Source organism: Perca fluviatilis, chromosome 1 (assembly GCF_010015445.1).
Source record: "Perca fluviatilis chromosome 1, GENO_Pfluv_1.0, whole genome shotgun sequence".
NCBI lineage: Eukaryota > Metazoa > Chordata > Actinopteri > Perciformes > Percidae > Perca > Perca fluviatilis.
Window position 1 is genome coordinate 43030108 of NC_053112.1, and position 22570 is coordinate 43052677.

General features: G+C 40.9%; 1 protein-coding gene across 1 annotated transcript in view; it reads right to left on the minus strand.

The window, feature by feature from the left end:
- Positions 1-22570, minus strand: part of wdr17 (WD repeat domain 17) — a 248789-nt gene that overhangs the window by 143839 nt on the left and 82380 nt on the right. The window contains exon 15 of the mRNA XM_039802786.1: positions 11711-11826. Within this exon, the coding sequence (XP_039658720.1) occupies positions 11711-11826 (116 nt within the window). The remainder of the gene's footprint in view (positions 1-11710; positions 11827-22570) is intronic.

Below are 22570 nucleotides of genomic sequence, written 5' to 3' on the forward strand. Positions count from 1 at the left end.
CCATATATAAACAGGCATAATTAGGAGCCATCTTACTTCCCATGGCAGTGCCTTTTTTTTGTATATAGAACTCATCTTGAAAACAAAAAAGTTATTAGTCAGAACTATATTGGCCAAGTCTAATATACAGTCAATGCTGGGTTTTGGCTCAGCCTGATTTAAAGAAAGAAAATACTGGACTGCTTCCAGGCTACCGTCATGTGGAATATTTATGTACAAACTCTGAACATCAACAGTAGCCAACAACAAGTTGTCAGAGGTAACATCAAAGTTTTTCAGTGAATTGATAAAATCAATAGAGTCACGTATATAAGAGGGAAGGGTGACCACTTGTGATTTAATGAAGTAGTCAACGTAAGCAGATATATTTTCTGTTAGGCTACCAATCCCACTAACAATAGGTCTTCCCTTCAGAGGGATATCTAAACCCTTGTGTATTTTAGGGAGTGTGTAAATAACAGGGATCACTGGATGTTCAACCTTAAGAAACTCAAAGCCATTTTTGTCAAACTCTCCATTATTGAAGTGATGTTCTAGTTGGGAATGTACCTGAATCTTCAACCTATTGGTAGGATCAGAGGCTAATTTCTCATAGAATGTTAAATCACTTAGTTGTCTTTTTATTTCATTTTCATAATCCAAAACATTTTGCAAGACAACAGCACCCCCCTTATCAGCAGACCTAACCACAATCCTGTTATCCTTACTCAAATCCATTACAGCTTCTCTTTCCTCTTTAGACAGATTATTGTACACTTTGTATTCTTTTTTCTTTTTTACTTAGGAGGAATGAATGTGGACCTTTTCTTGAAACGACTATAGGCCAAGCCACTGGGGGCAAAAAATGGCAGGCCCTTGGACTTGGTCCAAAGGAGGATCACTCCTAGTTACATTGTCTCTCATATCAGAATGGAAAAATTCCCTCAATCTTAGGTTTCGGAAAAACTTTTGGAAATCAATAATAGTCTCAAAGTCATTAGTGTGAGTGGTTGGAACAAAACTCAGTCCCTTACTTAAGGCTGACGTGCAAGCATCAGACAAAGTTTTTTCAGAAATATGAATTACCGTACTCTCCTGCTGGTCTGGTTGCGGGATTGCCAGCGTCCTTTTCCGCTGACTCCTTCGGCATCGTTTTTGCTTGGAGGCAGGCCTCCTCTCCACCAGCGCTGTGGATTTTGGAGCCTTCTCTGGGCGTGTCCTTAAAAAGACGCTCCGCGCTCCGATTGGCCACTCACATCAGAGCCTGACTCATACGATGAAGGAGACAGCCATGATTTGTTGTTTCCTTGTTGTCGTTGGCGTCCAGGTTGTATGCGTTGTGTGCATTGTCCCTGATTGTGCTGGGATTTGGCTTGGGATTCTGGTTTCCCATCCTTCCAGAAATAAACTTTGTTCTGCTTGTAATCCTCAGCATCCCGCGCAAATTTAGCCTTCTTGACACTCCTGACTTCAGTAGTGTAATCAATACGGTGGCGTTCTAACTCCTTCTTGATTTCCCCGTTTTTTCTTGTAAAACAGCACTTTCAATTTATTTTCTGCTTGTTTGAAATCTTCCCTTGTCGATTCCTGTTGAGTAGTGATTTCACTTATAACGAGGGCCATCAGCTCAAAGGAGCATTTGTTCAGTATTTCGCACCAGCGTGTGCAAAATATTGGATTGTCCTGACATAAAGCAGGTGCTTTCTGTAATCTCAGACCCCGAGGGATGATCTTTTTTCTCAGATAGTCACTCAATGTTACAGCATGCAAATGCTGTCTGATTTCACGTTCTTGTAGATTAAACATTTTGTGAGTTAGTGCATCACCCTCCTTAGGATCTGTTGTATCCTCATCAAAAATAGACTCCTTCAGCATAATGCGGTCATAATCTTCTTGGTTGAATTCAAAAATGCCGCTTGAGCTAGCGTGAATTTCTTCCTCAGACATGGCTTAGTTGTCCAAGGAACAAATTGATTTTTAAAGGGAGATAAAGGGAGTGCTACACAAATAAAGTAACAGTGTGTGCACATCCCATCTTCTGGCAGGTGCAGGACAAATGAAAGTACTTAAAAAGAAAAGAATGTAATGTGATTCTTTCCATCAAATATATGTTATGGATTATCTCTGTCCATTCCTCTGTTGTGGGAGGGTCAGGTTGTAACCAGTGTCTGGTAATAGTTTTCCTACCAGCTGATATCATGATACCAAAAAAATACTTGTTAAAGTGAACATTCATATTTAGATGATAATCAGTATTTCCTAATATAAGGGTACTAAACTCGAATGGTATATTCATTTGCAATATATTCTCCATTGTTCTGTGTATCTCAGACCAGAATTGTACTATTGCTGGACACTCCCAGAACACATGCCAGTGATCGGCTTCCTGATTCCCACAGAGTCTCCAACATTTAGAATTGTCTTTCGAAATATGTATTTTCTGCTTTGGGGTGATAAAAAATCGAATTAAACATTTCCATCCAAACTCTCTCCACGTATTGGAATTAGTACATTTCCATTGAAATTCACAGCAGCTAGACCACTCTTCCCTTTAGATGCTCAAGTTACCTTCGTTCTCCCATCTATTTTTTATGTATTCTGTGGAGTAGTGTGTGTTTTTAGTAATAAAGCCTCTGTCTAGTCTAGACATACTTATAATACCCTTTTTCAGTACCAAGTATGCTCCAAGTAAGACTTCTTTAAATACGGGATCATCATTGTCTATATGATTTTTGATATCTTGATCAAAATAATGGCGTAGTTGCAGGTATCTATAAAAGTCCTGCTTTTCTAAGCCAAGCTTTTCTTGAAGGGTTTGGAAGTTCTTCAGTTTTCCTATATCTGTTATGGAGTAGAATGTTGTAATACCTTGGCTATGAAGGATTTAAATCTACCATCCATTTGCTTAGGTTTAAAATCTGGATCGTAGGCACACCATTTAAGTACTTTCAGTTTATCTTGTAAGTTATATTCCTCTTTCATTGTGTTCCATGTTTTCAGTTGGAATTTTAACCATGGGTTTTGGATACCATTAATGAATTTTCTCAAGTCCGTATTACCCAGTAGTGTTTGTATAGGAGGGTTCCTAATTAAAAATAGTTAAATGTCTTTCCATCTGGCATAATAAGTTTGATTACACAAATTTATCAGAGGTCTAATCTGGGCTGAGAAAAAATTATTTCTCAGGTGTGGTACTGCCATACCTCCTTCCTCCTTTGATAATTACAAGGTTTTATATCTAACTCTAGGTTTTTTACCTTGCCAAATGAATCTGGAAATCATTTTATCCCACTCTGAGAACTGCTTGGTGGATATTTCTACAGGAAGAGACTGGAACAAAAACAACAGTCTTGGGAGAATGTTCATTTTCACAGACTCAACCCTTTGGACGAGACTCAGGAATGGATTGGTGTTCCATCTCTGTATATCTGATTTTATTTTCGACAAGAGAGGGTCATAATTGATGTTTGCTAATGATGAGATATCCTTGGGAATCGATATACCTAAATATTTCAGTGTATTCTGGTCCCATTTCAGGTTGAATTTATCTTTAAGTTGAGGTGCATAGTTCAGTGTGAGGAGCTGTGTTTTCTGAATATTGAGTTTGTATCCAGCATATTTTCCAAAAATGTCCTCGGGCCTCATTATAAAACCTGTTAGGCAAGAAAAAGTTGCTTGAAGCAGGGTGAAATTTGTCGTCGCAACATTCGTTAGTCGGGATTTATAAAGAATTTCCATGCGTAAAAATGTTCCCAGTTTTCCGCAACCTTTTGACCACACGTGTGATCGTGCGTAATGCTCCCAAGGTTTTGTAGACTGCGTTTTAGTGAACTCCGATGGTATGCCTGTTTTCCGAACCTAACCCAGTTTTTGTTTTCCTGAACCCAACAATCCCGTTCTTGCTAAACCGACCCAGAGCCGGTCGCGGCGCCCGGCAAGGGGCTGCCAGCAACGGGGAGAGGCAGGGGATCTTCCCACACCGTGCAGCAGAGGAAATGCGCTTTTCCTCCGCTGCTCTCCCCTGCCTCTCCCCGTGAAATGCGTTGTTTGTTTGATGTGTATCTGTGTGTGTGTTTGTGTGTGTGTGTGTGTGTCTTTATGTGGTCGTGTCTGATTGTAGGTGTCTGTGTGTGGGAATGCTATCTTTCTGCACCTGCTATTCCCACACAAAGTTACAAAATTGTTACATTTCAAGCACTTTCACCTGTTTTGATTAAGTTCTAAGAAATAAACACTAATAATGATCAAAAATCTTGTTTCTATTTTTTACCTTTTTAATAATTGAATTTCCTTGTTTTCTCACAAAAAACGAAAATGATCATATGATCATAAATGTGATCTCACTAGTGTTAATTTTGTCACCTATTTTTAATTTAGTCTTAGTCCAAACATTTTTGTTAGTCAAGTTTTAGTCGACTAAAAGTCTCGTCATTTTAGTCTAGTTTTAGTCAAAACATTTTAGTCTTTTTTTAAATAAATTATTTCTGATAACCATTTCAGTCAAATAGTTATAAAAATAAATAAATTATATAAAGTTATATAAATATTGAGCCTCTTCCTTATTTCACCAGTAAACGACAAAAACAACCACTGCATTGGAAAAGGATATTTTACAATAAAATAAATGCAGCACAAAACTGGCAAGGCGTATTTCAAGTGAACGCAACATATGTGTTGTTTTTCAGACAACGGCAGCTACAGACTGTCGTACGTCTTGTGTTGGAATCCTACATAGTGAAATAGAGACAAACCTTTACACCGTTTAGCTGTCAGCATTGTAACACTTTTATATATGTCAATGATTGTAACCGTGTTTAGCTACTCCAACTGCTAGCTAACGGTATGCTAACGTTACCTGCTGCCAAGTGTAGTGTTAACTAGCGCCCCATGCAGCGATGTTTCGGTTGACTCTAACGTCGGTTTAGGAGCATCAGAGAGAAGCGCAGGCATTTAAGTGGCACCAAAATCTGCGTTGCTATTCGGTCCGGTAGATAACGGTCGTTAGGGCACCTGTCGGTGCCGTAGCACCGGGTCTCGGTAACAGCTGAATATTCTATCTCATGATGAAAAAGTAGAGACGATTGTAGACGAAAATGAAGAGAGATTTTATCTTAGTTTTTATTTTATGCAAAACATTTTAGTCTCGTCTTCTTTCGTCAACAATAATGCATGTTAATTTAGTCTTAGTCAGCGTTTTTGGACATTGGCGCAGTCTCGTCATTGTCTCGTCTTAGTCATGGAAAAAAAGGTCGTTGACAAACATATTTAGTCTCGTCTCGTCTGACGAAATTAACACTAGATCTCACAGGGGTAAATGGCAAATATGAACCATAAATTATGTATATATCACTGGTAATTGAGCTAAATCTGTTAAGTATTAAGGCTGTGTAACAAAAATATGACCACCACACAAGGGTTAAGGCTTCCAAACAGGATTTTGTTTCGATGTTCTACCTCTGTTAGAAGCACCTCGATCTCACAATCACTGAATCATGTTTTTTTCCTCATTTTTCCGTTTCGTGATCAAGGGCTCCTTTCAAGGCTGGAATATTCATTGATTGATTAACATGGACCTTATTAGGACAAATATGGGACGACCTTGGGAGGAGCATGAGGCTCGTGCAGGACCGCATAAGGTAACGCACGTCCGTATTTATAACGAGAAGAGTGCATAACGGTGTGCGTCGCAAGGTGTTATAAATGATAATATTGTTTTTGCGTACGAAAATTCTGGCTTTTTGGCGCACAAAATCTTTCAGAATAGAATCTACGCACAGTTTTATAAATGAGGCCTCAGGAGCTTGAATAGTTCAGGAAGTGAATTAGTAGGTTCCCCTAAGTATATCAAAACATAATCTGCAAACAACGCAGTCTTGTGCTGGTCCCCGTTTATAGATATGCCTCTTATGCTGTCAGTCTATCTAATCCAATGAGCAAGGGGCTCTATGTAGAGCGCAAAGAGAAGTGGTGATAATCCGCAGCCTTGCCTCGTACCTCGCTCTAGATTAATACTGTCTGATAAGAATCCGTTTATTTTAATTTGTGCACAGGGGTTCCTGTATAGATTGCTGATTGCTTTAACAAACTTTGTATGAAATCTGAATCTCTCAAGAACCCTATATAGGTATGTCCAGCTCACTGAATCAAAGGCTTTTTCAGCGTCTACGCTAACTAATAGTGCTTCTAGCTTATTTTCTCGGATATGATTCAGTACATGTAGTGACCGTCTAATATTGTCATGAGTTTGTCTCTGCTAGATAAATCCTGTTTGGTCAGCGTGTATGATCTCTGGGATCATACACGCTCTTTGCAAGAATTGAAGTATATAGTTTGTAGTCTGTGTTGAGTACCGAGATCGGCCTATATGAGTCTATCTTTTCCCTCTTTGGGTATAACTGAGATGGTTGCTTCTCTGCAGGATGGTGGGGTTTTCCCTTCTTTTAGAGCTGTATTAAAGGTTTTAAGCAGGCTACGTGTCAGCTCTGATCGGAAAGCCTTGTACCATTCAGAGGGGAACCCATCTGGGCCAGGTGATTTGTTTGCCTTTAGCCTGGAAATTGCATTATTGAGCTCCTCCTCAGTTATTTCAGCTATTAGTTTATTGCTTTGAACGGTTGATAGTAAAGGTAACTTAAGGGACTCCAGAAATCCTATAATTTGATTTTCTTCTTTTAGCTGTGGCTGTGTGTATAAATGTTTGTAATAGTTTTGGAAAGCCATTTGTATCTCATTTTGTTAATATACAGTAGCTTTTGAGGTTGGATCTTTAATTTTATAGATTGTGCTATCCGCCTGTTGCTTTTTCAGTTTCCTTGCTAAGAGCTTTGCAAATGTTGGGCCACTCTCATAGTATCTTTGTTTTTTATAAATCATATTTTTTTGTATTTCTTGTGCGTACATAACATTTATTTCATTTCTAATTTCCTTGAGCCTTGGAGGAAGGTCTGTGTTTTAGTCTCCTTTATGTTTAGCCTCAAGCTCTTTTAGTTCCTTATTTAGTTTTGATAATCTTAGTTGTCTCTCTTTCTTTTTGCGTGAACAATAAGAAATTATTTCTCCTCTAAGTACAGCTTTCAATGTGTCACATAGAATATCCAGACCTACCTCTCCATTATCATTTTCTCCCAAAGTTCTTACAATTTCTTCTTTCATTTTGGTTGTGAATTGTTGTTTATTTAAGATACCGGTGTTCAGCCTCCATAATGTATTTCTAGGGTTGCTACTTATTTGTAATGATAGCAGAAGAGGTGCATGATCGGACAGATCGTTATTTCCTATCTCACAATTATGTATTATGTGGCGGTCTCTTTTAAAAATAAAAACATAATCAATTCTGGAATACACTGCATGTGGGTGGGAATAATGATTGTAGTCCCTGCCGGTCAGGTTGAAATCTCTCCGAAGATCTATCACACCCAGCTCCATCATGAGAGCCTTAAAGCGGTGATAGAATGCAAAACCGATTTTACCCTGTCATAGTTTAATAACAACAGTTTGGAGGGTAAATAGGACATACATAGAACCTCAAAATCCCATTGACACCCCCTCTGCAAATCTCACAATTTGAAACTGCCTCTGAAAACGGGCGAATCTGAACAAAGCTAAAAGTTGATGTCAACTTCTCAAATCCTCCTCATTTGGCTCAACCTTCTATCTTTGTAACGCCCCAAAATTTAGATAGGCCACTAACTGATCTGAGGTCAGTTAGTCTTGTAAATCTAGGTCGTGCAGATCTCTCTGCACGAAAAAAAATACTTTTTTTTATGCGAGAAATCAACTGTAATTGTAAAGCTCATATATGGGCCGTTTTATGAAAATCGATGGCTAATTGCAAATTTGGTAAGTCAGTGTCCGACAGTCAGTGTCCGACACTGACTTACCAAATTTCACAAGCTCCACAATCTGCTGAGACAGGCGGCGGCTGCTGGCCGGGTTTGCTGCCTTCCCTGTCGGCCTCTACCCCTTCACAGACCCACTGAGCTGGAGCTGTGTGAGGATCTCCCACACGAGCTGCGCCGTGTACTTTAGAAAAGAAGAAAGTTTGGAAGTTTTGCAAGGATATTGAAAATTAACCACGGTCGTAAATGCAGTGCTCCAGACTGTACAACGGAATAGCCTACTGGCCCAGAGAAAAGGGTTTAGAACGAGTATATCGGACGAGAGGGAGTTGTGGATCTAACGCAGAGCTGCAGAGGCACTGGCAGAAGACAGGCTTGCAGGGGTTCACTCTCCTCTCCCCGCGCTTACTAGCTACAAGGTGAGTTAATTCTTTGGTGGAGGTTTTTTTATGTCGCAAGAGTAACGTTAGAACAATACTATTTATAATGAAAGTGTCAAAACTTTTTTATTTTGTCTCGCTGTTTTAGCCGCTGCGGCTCTTGCCTGGGCATGTCTGGGCATGTAACAGACAGTGTGCCTGTGTCTGTGTGTGTGCACGGCTGTGCAGCGGTGTGCGAGTGTGTCAGTGTGTGTGTGTCTGTGTTTGTGTGTGTGCAGGGCAGCAGTGTGTGTGTGTGTGTCTGAAATATGAGACCTGCTGTCGCGTCTCTAATGTGTGTGTATTGGGATTCGCTCAACCAATCAGCACGCGTCTCTAATGTGTGTGTATTGGGATTCTCCTCAACCAATAAAATATTCATGAGCATACCATATTTGGAAGAAAAGCTGTCGTTCCAAATAGAGCCAAAACACAGGGATGCATAAGGGCCAAAAAATTGCACCTGGGCCATTTTCAGCCCAACCAATGTTACATACCCCATTAGGAGACCTTAAGGAACAGTGTGAAATACCCTATATAATCATTCTATCACCCCTTTAAGTTTCTTATGTATGGGGGTTAAGGTAGTTCCCTTTAAAGAATCTAGCCTTGGGTTGAGGCGTATGTTCCTGTGATGGCCTAAGCCACACAGGTTAAACAGCCAGCAATGGTAATATGGTACACAATTTCACCCCATGCTTTTTAGTACACATTCATTCTTTGTGCAGTCAGCCACACTCTAAACAATTTCAACCTTAAAACAAACACATAATGAATAATCCACATTTATTTCCTTTAGCTTCATATGGTTTAAATGGAATACACTCTTTTCTACATTGAAATGTTTTGTTATATTAGTAATTTTTTTGTCTTTGTTACCATGCTGGTGGTGAGGTCCTTCCCAAAAGGCGTGGCCAAGGCCAGACTGTTATATAATATGGCCTGCCAATTGGGCCGTACCATCAGATGCCATGCTGGAGGGGGGATTTAGGTTTAGGTTGGGTTTATTTGTATTAGTTACAATTATGTCTATTTTGGTTTTCCCCTGTGTGGATTATTTGGTTTGGCCCAGTTAGTATATATGTTCACTGTTGTCTCATTCTGGAGGGCAGTTTTTGTTGAGTTCACATTTATTTTTTGTTGTAGTTATTTTTGGTTGTATTGAGTTGACCTATTTTAGAGGTTTATATATTAAGTTCTTGGTCTTATATTGTTTTTGCATTTTTTGGGTAAATAAAAACCCATTTTTTCAAAATACACCATGCTCACGGCGGATCATATTTCCCTTCACTACACCTTGAAAACGTCATCATGGGTGGAAACAGGCCTTAAGTCAAACTGTTGTTGATTTTGTGGTTCTGTTTATAGAAACTATATCCTGTTATTTCATGCGATCATACGTAAATTCACGAGATCTCGTGGGTCCTCGTGAATTCAGCTGTCAGTCAGGGCCGCAGCCGTTCCGCAACAAATCTGGACCTGGTGGGTATTGAAGGATGGGGGAGCACGGAGCCGACACGCAGCAGAGCCGATCCGCAGTTGGTGGAGATTGCAGGTAAAGGTTTTTTGTGCATCCATGTAACTGTACAGTTGTAAGTTGAGAGGATAAATCCGTTTTTGTGGTTGAGCCATTCGTTGCCAACTAGCCTCCTGTGGCTGCTTAACATTTGGTGCTGTTTTAGTTTCTGGCAATGACCAATCCTTATTTGGTTGCGGTTTGTTCTGATGTACTTTGTACTTTGCCATGGGATTCAGCTCATTTGCAGTTCATTTTTGTGTGTGTGCCTTTTTTAGGTAGAAATTCATTGCGTTTGATGATGCTTTTGAAACACTTTGCACATCTGTAAAACTGCTAATTTAGCAGTGGATGCTTCTAGCAAAAGCTTCCAGCTCCAGCTGTTCTTTTTGCCTTTTTAGCTTTTGCTGTTGCTCTTCCAAAGCCTGTATTTGCTTTAAAGAAGTGCAGCTCTGTCTGCCTCTTCCTTGACTCTGGCAGAGGAAGCAGTGCTTAATTTTCAACTGCACGCACTCTTTTTTCTTGTGTTTGCTTGCATCATTTGAAACACTGTCCTCTTGATTTGCAACGTCATAATTGCTAACCTTAAAGGCATGTCATGCTTTTTCTTTTCATCATCAGGTAGCAAACCCATTAAAGAACCATTAACACCCTTTCTTTAATCAAGAAAGTCAAGTCAATTGTCATTTATCTTCGACCACCAATGCATTGGATTTATGCCCCGACTAGTGTGCACTCAAACAAAACAAAAAAATGGCCATTGATAGTGTGTAGCGCTACTAATACCTCACGCTGGAGCCATTCCAATCCTCGTAAACGACTTGGCAGTCCGGTGTTTCAAGAGTAGCTTCTTTATCATGGTGCAGGTGAATAAGCTCTTGATCCGATGGGTGAACACAGCTAAACTGGAAGCCGGCATCCGGCGTCCTCTTGCTGATACTATCAGCTGAAAGCTATAGCTGACTCCAGTAAACAGATGTCCATTTCTAGCAGCTTCCGACATCTATCACCGGCGCTGCGATATATCTCTTCCAGTTTTCTTAAGGAAAGTTTTTGACTTGATGTAATGGCTAAGCCTACAACTTGAAGCCACTGAGGGGCTGCTAGACGGGCTAATAACAAACAGTCTATGGCTTAGCCGACTGTACATATGTGTCCATCAAGCTCAATACATTTTATAGATCCACATGAGCATTGCGGTGTGTAGCAATTCCATGCAGTCAAGAACTATTTGTGCTCCTCCGACTAACAGCACACCTGTTGCCTGTTGAAAGGTTTCTACCTAAATAGACGTTTAGATGTTTTTTTGAACATGTTAAAAATAAAAATAAAAGATAAATAAGAACATGTACATTTCAGTACAAGCAAGAAAACCAACAAAACAAAATACTAACAAAATGCAAACATATCTTCATGAATTATTGTAAATGATTCAAATAAGGATTTCCATTTTCAAAAAGGAGTAGGAAGAAGTTACTTTTCTACTTTAGTTATATACAAACAATTAAATTATTCACTTATTTATACATGTATACTTACACATACATGCCTACTTACAGGCACATATACACATGCATACCCAATTACACATTCATACACAATACACATTACATACAATACACATAATTTTTTTCTTTTTCTTTTCCCACTATCGCCTACCGGTGTCCATGTGACTCAAAGCGCAATAGTGACACCTAGTGGACAATTTGTATCCTACACACAAAATACATGAAAATGGCTCTTACAAAGGGGACAGTGCAAATTAATAAATCACATGATTATAAATATTTTTTTAAATATCTGTTGGCCTGTTCAGTCTACATTGGATAGACTCATACACTTGACAATCAAGAACACAAGAAGCTCAACAGTATGGACAATGACGACATATTGATCACAAAACAGCTTGTATAAAAAAAAGAGAATTGAAAAATAAAAAAATACTTTAAGTGACATACCTGAAATGAGAAGGTAAGGAATCTCCGTGTTCCACATCAAGCCTCTGACAGGAGCTGTATGACCACTTAGCACATTGATACACGCATCCTGTGTGTAGTCCCATAGACGAACAGTCCTGCAGTGTACAGACAGACACACAGGGTTTCTCTTTTAATTAATTTTAAATGATTACTTACTATACTACTTACTATACTTTACTATATGAAATGCAGGTATATTCACAAATGTGATTAAGAGTTTGATAAACTCTCCTGTCAAACACAACAAAGTGTTTAACCATCTTACACATTTAAACACTAAAATAGCCTTTTTACAAGAGACCTTGTGCCATCAGATCACCTTAAGCTCTGGTGGGCCAACTCTACCACTCCTCATTCTCAAGTAAGGCCCGGGGGTTGCAATTCTTATTCACAAATCAGTGCCGTTCTCCGTGACCAAAGTGGCGTCTGACAACAACGGGCGCTATGTCATCATCACAGGTAAAATAGGAGGAAATAGCCTGATTTTGGCAAATGTGTATGGCACACTGACTTGAACTCTCACCAACTCATCCTTGGTAATGATTTCAATTGCTGTCTTGACCCTTCGCTTGATCAATTGTCCAGTAAGCCCACTGTTCTATCCAAATCATCAAAAATAATTCAATTGTTTATGGAGCAATATGCAGTCATAGATGCCTGGCGCTTTCTCAATCCTGGTATGAGACAGTTTTCTTTCATGGCACATTCTCCCACATTGATTACTTTCTCATTGATCGCCATCTCCTCCCATCTGCCAGTTTATGCTCCTGCAACCCCATTGTGATATCAGACCATGAAACAGTGGTTGTTGACATCTCTCTTCCTGGTAGATCGGTGTCACGTTCCCCCTGGCGCTTCAATTCTTTATTGCTTTCTGACCCAAACTTTGTTATGACTCTTCGTGATCGCATTGATCTTTTCATTTCTACTAATTTAAACCCAGATACATCAGCAGCGGCCATCTCGGAGGCATACAAAGCCTACCTGCGAGGAGAGACAATATCTTACTCTGCTTATTAGAAAAAGATCACCTCTGAGAAAAGTACTAGCCTCGCTAAAAATATATCAGAACTTTAGTCAAAATGTGTGGTCATGAGCGAAAGAACGAGATCCAGGGTACAAGCGGCCAAAATGAGTTTCCTCAGGAGAGTGGCTGGCGTCTTCCTTAGAGATAGGGTGAGAAGCTCAGTCATCCGTGAGGAGCTCAGAGTAGCCGCTGCTCCTTTGCGTTGAAAGGAGCCAGTTGAGGTGGTTCGGGCATCTGGTAAGGATGCCCCCTGGGCGCCTCCCTAGGGAGGTGTTACAGGCACGTCCAGCTGGGAGGAGGCCTCCGGGAAGACCCAGGACTAGGTGGAGGGATTATATTTCCAACCTGGCCTGGGAACTCCTCAGGATCCCCCAGTCAGAGCTGGTTAATGTGGCTAGGGAAAGGGAAGTTTGGGGTCCCCTCCTGGAGTTGCTCCCCCCCGCGACCCGACACTGGATAAGCGGACGAAGATGGATGGTGTGGTTTCACCCAGTGCAGATCTATCAAAAGAATTACTCGTGAAAAAGGCTGAATTTGACGTCCTGGCTTCCAAAGAAGCTGCAGAATCACTGTTGAAATCACATCATAACTATTGAGTTTGGAGATAAACCGCGTAAACTGCTTGCACACCAAATCCGACAAGCATCTTCATCACAACATATTATTCAGATTACTACTACTAATGGGACAACTATTAATCCACAGGTAATCAATAATCTTTTCAGACACTTCTATGCCACATTATACACCTCTGAATGCGTAGCTGATGAGAATGAACAATTTTTCAACTCCTTAGAGATTCCCTCTATTGACAGTGCAGCATCGTCTAGACTTGATGAACCCTTTACGATTGGTGAACTTAGAAGCGCTTTAATGCTGATGCAGAGTGTTAAGTGCCCAGGCCCTGACGGTCTCCCGGCTGAATTTTATAAGACATTCTCAGATCAATTAGCTCCAACTTTACTTAACATGTTTAATGAGTCTATGCAAAATGGTATACTTCCCCCCACATTAACACAGACCACCATCTCTCTCCTCTTAAAAAAAGACAAAGACCTACTTTCCTGTGGTAACTACTGCCCTATCTCTCTGCTATGTGCAGATGTGAAGTTCTTGGCCAAAATGCTGGCTAGGCATCTGGAGTCTGTTCTACCAGCTATTGTCTCTGCAGACCAAACAAGGTTTGTTAAAGACATTCTTTTCATAACGTCAGACGTCTATTTGATATGATCTATGCACCCACACCCTCCATCACCACTGAAGTGGTCATTTCCATTTAACTGTGTAGAATGGTCCTACCTGTTCTCTGTGTTAAAACGCTTTGGCTTTGTAATACATTCATATCATGGATTAGGCTTCTGTACATGTCCCCCCAAGCCTGTGTTCGTACAAACAATGACTATTCTGACAACTTTCCCCTCAAGCGTGGGACCCGTCAAGGCTGCCCACTCTCTCCACTCTTATTCGCCATTGCCATTTAACTGCTGGTGGTGGCCCTAAGGTCCAGTCGGATACCAGGTATCTCAAGGGGTGGCGTCAAACATAAAGTGTCCTTGTATGCGGATGAGCTCTTACTCTTTGTCTCTGATTTAGACAGAGCTAAATTCCCCTATTCCCCTTGTCTTAAACTTACTGAAAGAATTTGGGCAAATTTCAAGCTACAAACAGAATTTTCATAAAAGTGAATTAATGCCGATTAATGCTGCACCCATAGCATATCCACTATCTGACCTGCCTTTCAAAACATCTCCTGAACATTTAAAATAATTGGGTATCTGTATAACTAAAAACTACTCTGACTTATATAAATGTAATTTCTCCCCTCTTCTGGCTAGATCTCCAGCGGTGGTCTCTCTTGCCTCTCTCTCTTGCTGGGCAGATAAACTGTGTTAAAATGAATGTGCTCCCCAAATTTCTGCATCTCTTCCAATGTATACCCATTTTCCTCACCAAACGTTTCTTTCAATCACTTGATAACACAAGTTCTCAATTTCTATGGAACAAGAAGGCCCCTAGAATAAAAAAATACACTTTACAAAAACCTAAGGACCTGGGTGGGCTGGTCCTCCACAACTTCTTACTCTATTACTGGGCAGCAAACATCAGAGCTATGTTATACTGTTGCTGCACTAATAACCAACCCCACCCTGGCTACAGGTTGAGAAGGCCTCATGTGGCTCCTTACAATTAACCCTTACCTAAAAGGTACCATATCAAGAATTTACAATACTCTTCTTACGCACAAATCCTCAGCCTCTGATGCCCCACGCGCTGCACGGTCGGCTGATCTTAACATAGAGATAGGCCCTGCGGTCTGGGAGCATGCTCTGAAATGGGTCCACTCATCTTCTGCCTGCGCCCGTCATGGAGTCTTACAATGCAAAGTAATGCACAGAGTCCACTGGTCCAAAAGTAAGCTAGCTCGTATTTACCCAAGCTGTGACAGGTGCCACCTAGGACCAGCCAGTCTTGGCCACATGTTCTGGAATTGTCCCACCCTTGCATCGTTCTGGAAGGGTGTTTTTGACACTCTGTCAGCCATCACATCTGCCAACATCTGCCCCTCACCATTAGCTGCCCTGTTTGGTGTCCTACCTGTCAACCTCTCGCTACCATCCTACTTTTGTGAACTTGTGGCCTTTCTCACACTCTTAGCGAGGCGTGTCATATTGCTACATTGGAACCCCCCCGCCCTCACATTCTCAATGGATTAGGGATTCCCTTTATTGTATGACACTGGAAAAAATTAAGTACTCTTTGCGTGGTTCCTCTGCCAAGTTCTATAAGGTCTGGGAACCCTTTATAAATGTCAAGTTTCTACAACATTATTTGCCATTGTAAGCATTTAAAGCCTGATATAATTGGTCTATTCTGTTTTTTTGTTTTTTGTCTTTGTATAAGTTTGCCTTAGTTGTCTGTTTGATTTGGGAAAGGGAGGGTGGGGGGTAGAGTTTGATAAATCATTATTGTAGATCATAATGCAAAAAGGCATGTTGTCTTGCTGTGCTAGACATGATGTAATTAAATCTTTAACAACATCTGAAATAATGAAATAATTTTGCTGTCTAAAGTTAGTGCGTGGAAAAGACAAGTCAATCCATTTAAAAAAATCATGAATCGAACTTTGAATCAGTGACTGGTATTTACATTATTGTAACATACAATAAGAGAGCCTCAAAAAACTGTACTAATAATAAAAAATAATTTGCAAAAAGGTTGTTAGCAATGGGACTGGCTCCTCCACATTGGAAGATTTTCAACCCATTTTCAGCCCACAACATAAGACACAATGTCCACATATTGTAATTCACACGTTTACTTTATATGCATATAATATTATGTTTAATTGCCTTATTTGATTCCTTCTTTTTGTTTTCATTTGTTTTTGTCCTCCCCACAAAAAAGACCCTATAGGTCGTTTGTACAAACACCTTATTACGAAACACATTTAAAGTGATGGTTCGGAGTAATTCACCCTAGGGTCCTTTGCACCATGACCTCGAGCCAAACACCCCCCCCAGAAGCTTTTTTCACCTGGGTCTAACATTGGGCGAGTTAGCGTAGAGTAGCGTTAGCCGCTGAATAGCTTAGCGCGGGGATAATGGACCCACGTTTGTATCTCTTAAATGACCCCACTAATAATGCCCGAAATGATACCAAAGGTCTACACTAGTATATATAGGTTATGCACTCATAAAACGATGGATTGGAAAGTTTGTAAGTACACCAGAAGTTTATGTAAATAACACTTGCCTGCTGGCTTCTGCTCTCTGCTGTTGTTGTTGTTGCTGCTGTGAGACGAGTGCTAGGGACATCTACAAATTAACACCGAAAAGAGATGCAACAAAAATATTTTTTTATTTCACTTATTTTTTAAAGTAAGTGCTGTAATATAACTAGCAGGAGACAAGTAATAATTGAGGTAAGTTTGGAGACATTACCTTATTTAATCATTAAATTAATACATATTTTAGTTGTATCTCTTTTTCGGTGTAGTAATTTAAAAAAGCCCTAAGAAAACTGCTCAACCGGCGGGGCCCCCCCCCCCCACCCCCCCCCACAGAGAGCAGAAGAGAGCAGGCAAGTGTTCATAAACTTCTGGTGTACTCAAACTTTCCAATCCATCGTTTTATGAGAGCATAACCTATATATACTAGTGTAGACCTTTGGTATCATTTCGGGCATTATTAGTGGGGTCATTTAAGAGATACAAACGTGGGTCCATTAGCCCCGCGCTAAGCTACTCAGCGGCTAACGCTACTCTACGCTAACTCGCCCAGTGTTAGACCCAGGTGAAAAAAGCTTCTGGGGGGGTGTTTGGCTCGAGGTCATGGTGCAAAGGACCCTAGGGTAAATTACTCCGAACCATCACTTTAAGTTAATAGTGGCAGCAGCTTCTAGTGGCTGTAGCAGGAACAAAGGACGAAGTCAGTGGATGTAATATAAAAAGTGACAAAGAGTAGAGAGGAGGTTGGGGTCGATGGATAGGTCAAACAGACACAGGACTTTGACCTAGGAGGCCGCTGTTCGTGTCCTGTGTGACATGTAAGTTAACTTGTAAGATAAGTTACTTATGTGACTTAGTTTAAAGGTATACTATGTGGGAGTCACGTGAGCACGCTGAAGAACATGGCCGCCTAGAACGGAGCTCCCAACAGAACCTGAACCGTAACCTCGAAATGTGAGAGATAGAGCTTACTTTAAAGTGATAAAAGTGTGATTGGGAACTTTCCTTTGGCACGGTGTAACACATATAAGTTTTGGATGGCAATGGGGCAAAGTCAACGGCCCCCAAGAACGCTGTGAAGTAGGCCTAACGCTAACAACATGGCGGACATACAGGACAGTGAAAAACAAGAAGAAGAAACTACCTCGGCTGGTCCAGGTGGTGATAAACGAAGCATGGATACAAGCGTATTGTCTGCTATGCACAAATCGCTCGGAAAAGCTATGGACGAGCTTGGGCATGTTAGTAAGTTACTACTGGTATTGCAAGCTGATATTGACCAAGTTAAAAAGGACGATGCGGGCCTCCGCACAGATGTTTATGGCGTCATACAGCGTCTGGAAGCAGCGGAAAGTAGGATATCTGATTTGGAAGATGAAAACGTTGGCCTTCGGCAAATAGTGGAGAGAAATGTCAAGAAGTGCTCAGTGCTTGAGGTGGCCCATCAGGATGCCAACTTTCGGGACAGGCGCCAGAATCTGGTTCTGGTTGGTTTGAAAGAGAAGTTGAAAGAGGGCAAACCGGAGATATGTGTGAGCAACATCATTGTCAAGGCTCTGGGCGTGCCGGTGGATCAAGCACAGCTATAGAGAGTGCATCGGGTCCCCGGTGGTGGATAAAAATCGCTCACCGAGACCTATTGTCATCCGCTTCTTGTGCTTCTTGGAGAAGGAGAAAGTGTTCGCTGCCGCAAAACGGAAGTATAGGGAAGGGCAAGGAGTGGAGTGGAAAGGGTGCAGGCTATCTTTTTTCCAAGATCTACCACAGGAGTGGGCGGAGAGGAGGAAAAAGTTTTCGGAGGTGAGGGAAAAGTTCCACTCTCTGGACGTGCGGTTTACAGTGGCACCACTGGCACAAATGCGCTTCTGCCTGGAAAGGAAAGAGGATGAGATTTGATGATCACCGCAAAGCACTGGCATTTCTGAATAAAGAGGCTGCTGGAGCCTCCAGCGCCGGCAACGTGCAGGATGGAGAAGAGCAAGAATAAAATGCCAAATGGATGACGGACTGTTCACAGGCTGCCCGATGACGGCTTTGTTTTTACCTGAGACGTAAGGGAAGGACGTGTTGAAACATGGAAGACCAGTATCATGGGAGGAGGGAATGTGTTCATACTGACCTGTGGGAAACAGTAAATAGGTAAATGTATACGTTCTAAGTGGGGTGGTGTAAGTTTGTTTACTGTGAATGATAAACGAAGACGGCACTGAGTTTCATCAAGGGGGGCTGTAGGTGGCAGTCCGATGCCACCTGTTGGAAAGCATTGGCAAAAAGGATAGTAGTTCTGAATAATGGTGTGAGGAGGTTAGCGGGGGGGGTTCTTTGGGTTGGTCATTGAACGCAACTCACGGACCAGTTGAGGTATTTTTTTCTCTTTAGGATAACAGGGAGGTAGGAGTGAACATGGATGTTTTTTTCTTTCTTTCTTTTTCGGTTTTGTGGAAGAGTGTTTTGTGTGCAAAATGTGGGGCATATTATATGTTGTTTTATTTTTGTTTGGTAAGGTTGACAGTTGGACAACACCCTAAATGGTTAGTATTAAGTGATGTGATTGATTATATAATGTGTAGGTTTTGGATAACTCAATACGATGGAGTATAAATGGGCTTAAGATATGGTTAATTTGGTAAGGTTCATTAGTTGGAATATAAATGGATCACATAACCCTGCTAAAAGGAAGAAATGTTTGTCCTGTTTTAGATCTCAACAAGCAGATGTGGCCCTGTTACAGGAGACACATCTGGTGGATACAGAAATAGCTAAATTTAAGACAGGATGGGTGGGACAGGTATACCATAGCTCTTATACTAGCAGTAAATGTGGGGTTGCAATACTTATACATACAAATTTTAATTTTGTCATGTTGAGACAACATAAAGATAATGAAGGGAGGATAATATGTGTTGAGGCTAAAATAAATGGAGGTAAGGTTAATATATGTAATATATATGCCCCAAATAAAGAAGAGCCGGCCACACTATAATTTCTGGCGATTATAACCAGGTACAAGACTGGGTTTTGGACAAAACGTTCTTCACAAATAGTGTGCTGAGAGACAAAAGAGCCATACATCTAATGATGAGAGACCTGGGCCTGGTGGATATTTGGAGGCTAGTACATCCCAAAGATAGAGAATATACGTTTTATTCAAATATGCATAAAAGTCACAGCCGCTTAGATTATTTCCTGATATCCAAAGACCTGGTAGAAGGGACGGTAGACTGTACAATTGGACCCATTGCATTAACGGACCATGCTTGGGTATAGACGTTATTAAATCTAATAGATGGAGGATGAATGTGTCGTTGCTTCAGGATGAAACTTTTGCCAATTTATTTTTGACACTAATATAGGATCAACAGAGAGATTAGGCTCAGTGTGGGAGGCCTCTAAGGCCTATATAAGAGGCGAAATAATAGTTCACTCGAGTAAGAAGAAAAAAGCTGAAGGTTTCAGAAAAAGAGCTGGTGGATAATCATACTGAGGACAGTATGAAAAATTCCAGTTAAATGAGTTATACAGTAAAACGGTAGAATATGCTATGTTTGGGATGTAAAGTCACTTCTATGAGAGTGGGGAAAAGGCCAGTAAATTGTAAATTGCTAGGCAGTTAAAAAAACAAGATGCTAGCTTTATAATACCGGCAATTAAAAATACATATGGGAAACTGGTAACAAGTACAAAGGACATTAATGAGGTATTTAAAGACTTTTATGTGAAGCTGTATAAATCAGAAGTAGATCCATCAGAAGAACAGTTTGAAGCCTTTTTCTCTAATATAAAATATCCCAAAACCGTCAGAAGGACAAGTAGCACAGATGGAGGGAGTTATTACCGAAGGAGAAGTTAGAGATGCAATAGCGTCACTGAAAACAGGAAAGTCACTGGGGCTAGACGGGTTACCAGTTGAATATTATAGGAAATATGTTGACTTATTGGCACCCATACTGACAAAAGTATATAAAGAGTCATTTGATATAGGGAAAATACCAGATACGTTTAATGAGGCTTTAATTACTTTGATCCTGAAGAAAGACAGAGACCCTACAGACCCGGGGAGCTATAGACCCATAAGTTTAAAAGATGTTGATGGCAAAATTCTTACTAAAGTGCTTGCCACAAGAATAGAAAGTTCTATGCCATTTATAGTGCATGCAGATCAAGTGGGTTTTGTCAAAGGGCGCTCTTCATCAGATAATGTTAGGCGGCTATTACATCTTATGTGGGCCAGTCGTGATGCGGACACGCCCACCGCAGCGTTCTGCGGGGATTTCATTAAATGGATTAAGATTATTTACTTGTCTCCTAAGGCGTCTGTTCTAACTAATGGCCTGAAATCTCCCCTCTTTGGCCTCATGAGAGGCCAGAAACATGGGGACCCATTGAGTCCGCTGCTCTTCACCATATTCCTGGAACCATTAGCTGTAGCTCTAAGAGCAGATACAGATATTAAAAAAAAAAAATGAATTGGCAGAAATCGGACGTGATGCCTGTATCTAGGTCTTACTCTCAGATCTCTAACTTTCAATTTAGATGGATCCCAGTGGGAATGAAATACCTAGGATTAAAGTTAACTGCTGATCTGTCAAATATAATATAAATTAATTTAATGCACTTACTTCAAGAGATGAAAAATAATCTGGAAAGATGGAAGATAATTAATCTCACCTTGTGGGGCAAAATTAATACTATTAAAATGGTGATAGCACCACAATTTAATTATATATCAATGATGCTGCCAGTAATTGTTCCTAGTGGCATATACAAACAATATAATCAAATGGTTAAAGATTATTTGTGGAATGGAAAAAAGCCAAGGATTAATATTAAAAAGCTATGTTCTAATAGGGAAAAGGGGGGCTTGGCCCTTCCAAATGTAGAAATATATAATTTAGCTTTCGAATTGGCTAAGCTGGTGAGGCATTGGGCTAACTATGGGTATCAACCGGATTGGATAAAGGTTTAAACGATTATTTCCCATTTCCGTGTTGTTTATCCGGTCATTTCCCCATGTATTTGTGTAAATGACTGTAAGTGATTGGTCCTGTCATGGTTGTAGTTTTGGTTGTAGTTTTTCCTGCTTTATTGTGTTCAATGTTTCCCTGTTTCCTGGCTTACTATCTCATTATCTGTGTTTTTCCATTTATGTTTCATGCTTAGTTTCCTGTTTTATTTTGTTTTCTCTCTGTTTCTCCTATGTCTTGTCTTGTTTTACTTCCTGCCTTTGTGATTGTCTGCCCCGCCCTGATGTGTTCCACCTGTTCTTCAGCCCTCATGTCACCTGTCCCTTGTTTTACCCTTGTTACCTGGTACGTCCCATAGCACTTAAATTGCCTCCTCGAAGCCTCCACTTGCCTCCCTTCGCGTCTTAGTCCCTCCCACGAGGAGGCCTGGGAGAGACGCGAGGAATCATCGGAGGAGAGAGGCAACAAGCAAATGTGTTTTTAGAGGGATGAGACGTCCTTTCTTCTAAAGCATCGCATGAATACGTTAGCTGTGTGGGTCGGAGTTAGCGACTCCTTCAGCTGCACGGCTTCCGGGAAGGGTGCTCTCGTGTATCCTTGGCTATAGCTCCTCGATTATCCCGCCTCGATGTTCGGTCCTCGGGGCAGAAATAAGAGCTTTGAGACGGCCTTCACCGAGGAAGGAACAGAACAACATCCGGTTCAGCCGAGGACCGAGGAGTCGAGAAGCTATCAAATAAGGGGGATGAGATTCAGCCTAAGTCTTCCCTCCCTGTCATTTCCTGCGTCGCTTATTCCTGGTTATTTTTCCCTTTTCATGTCTTCTGGTTTTCTAGTGGTTTTTGATTTTGGTTTGTCTTGGTTTTGACTGCCTGCCTGCCTGCCTGCCTGCCTACCTCAGGACACCTTCATTTGTAAGTCTTTTGTTAAATAAATCCTCTACTCTGCATTTTTGGGTCCGAGCCTCACTTTCCTGACAGGTCCAGTATTAAGCAAGATGTCGGAAGTGGCGGAAAAAAAAGCTACAATGTAAGTTATGGGGCAATTGCGTACCTTCACCTGCTTTGTTTTGCCACTGACATGCTCAAATTATTATTCCAACACATGCAATTCACCAACAC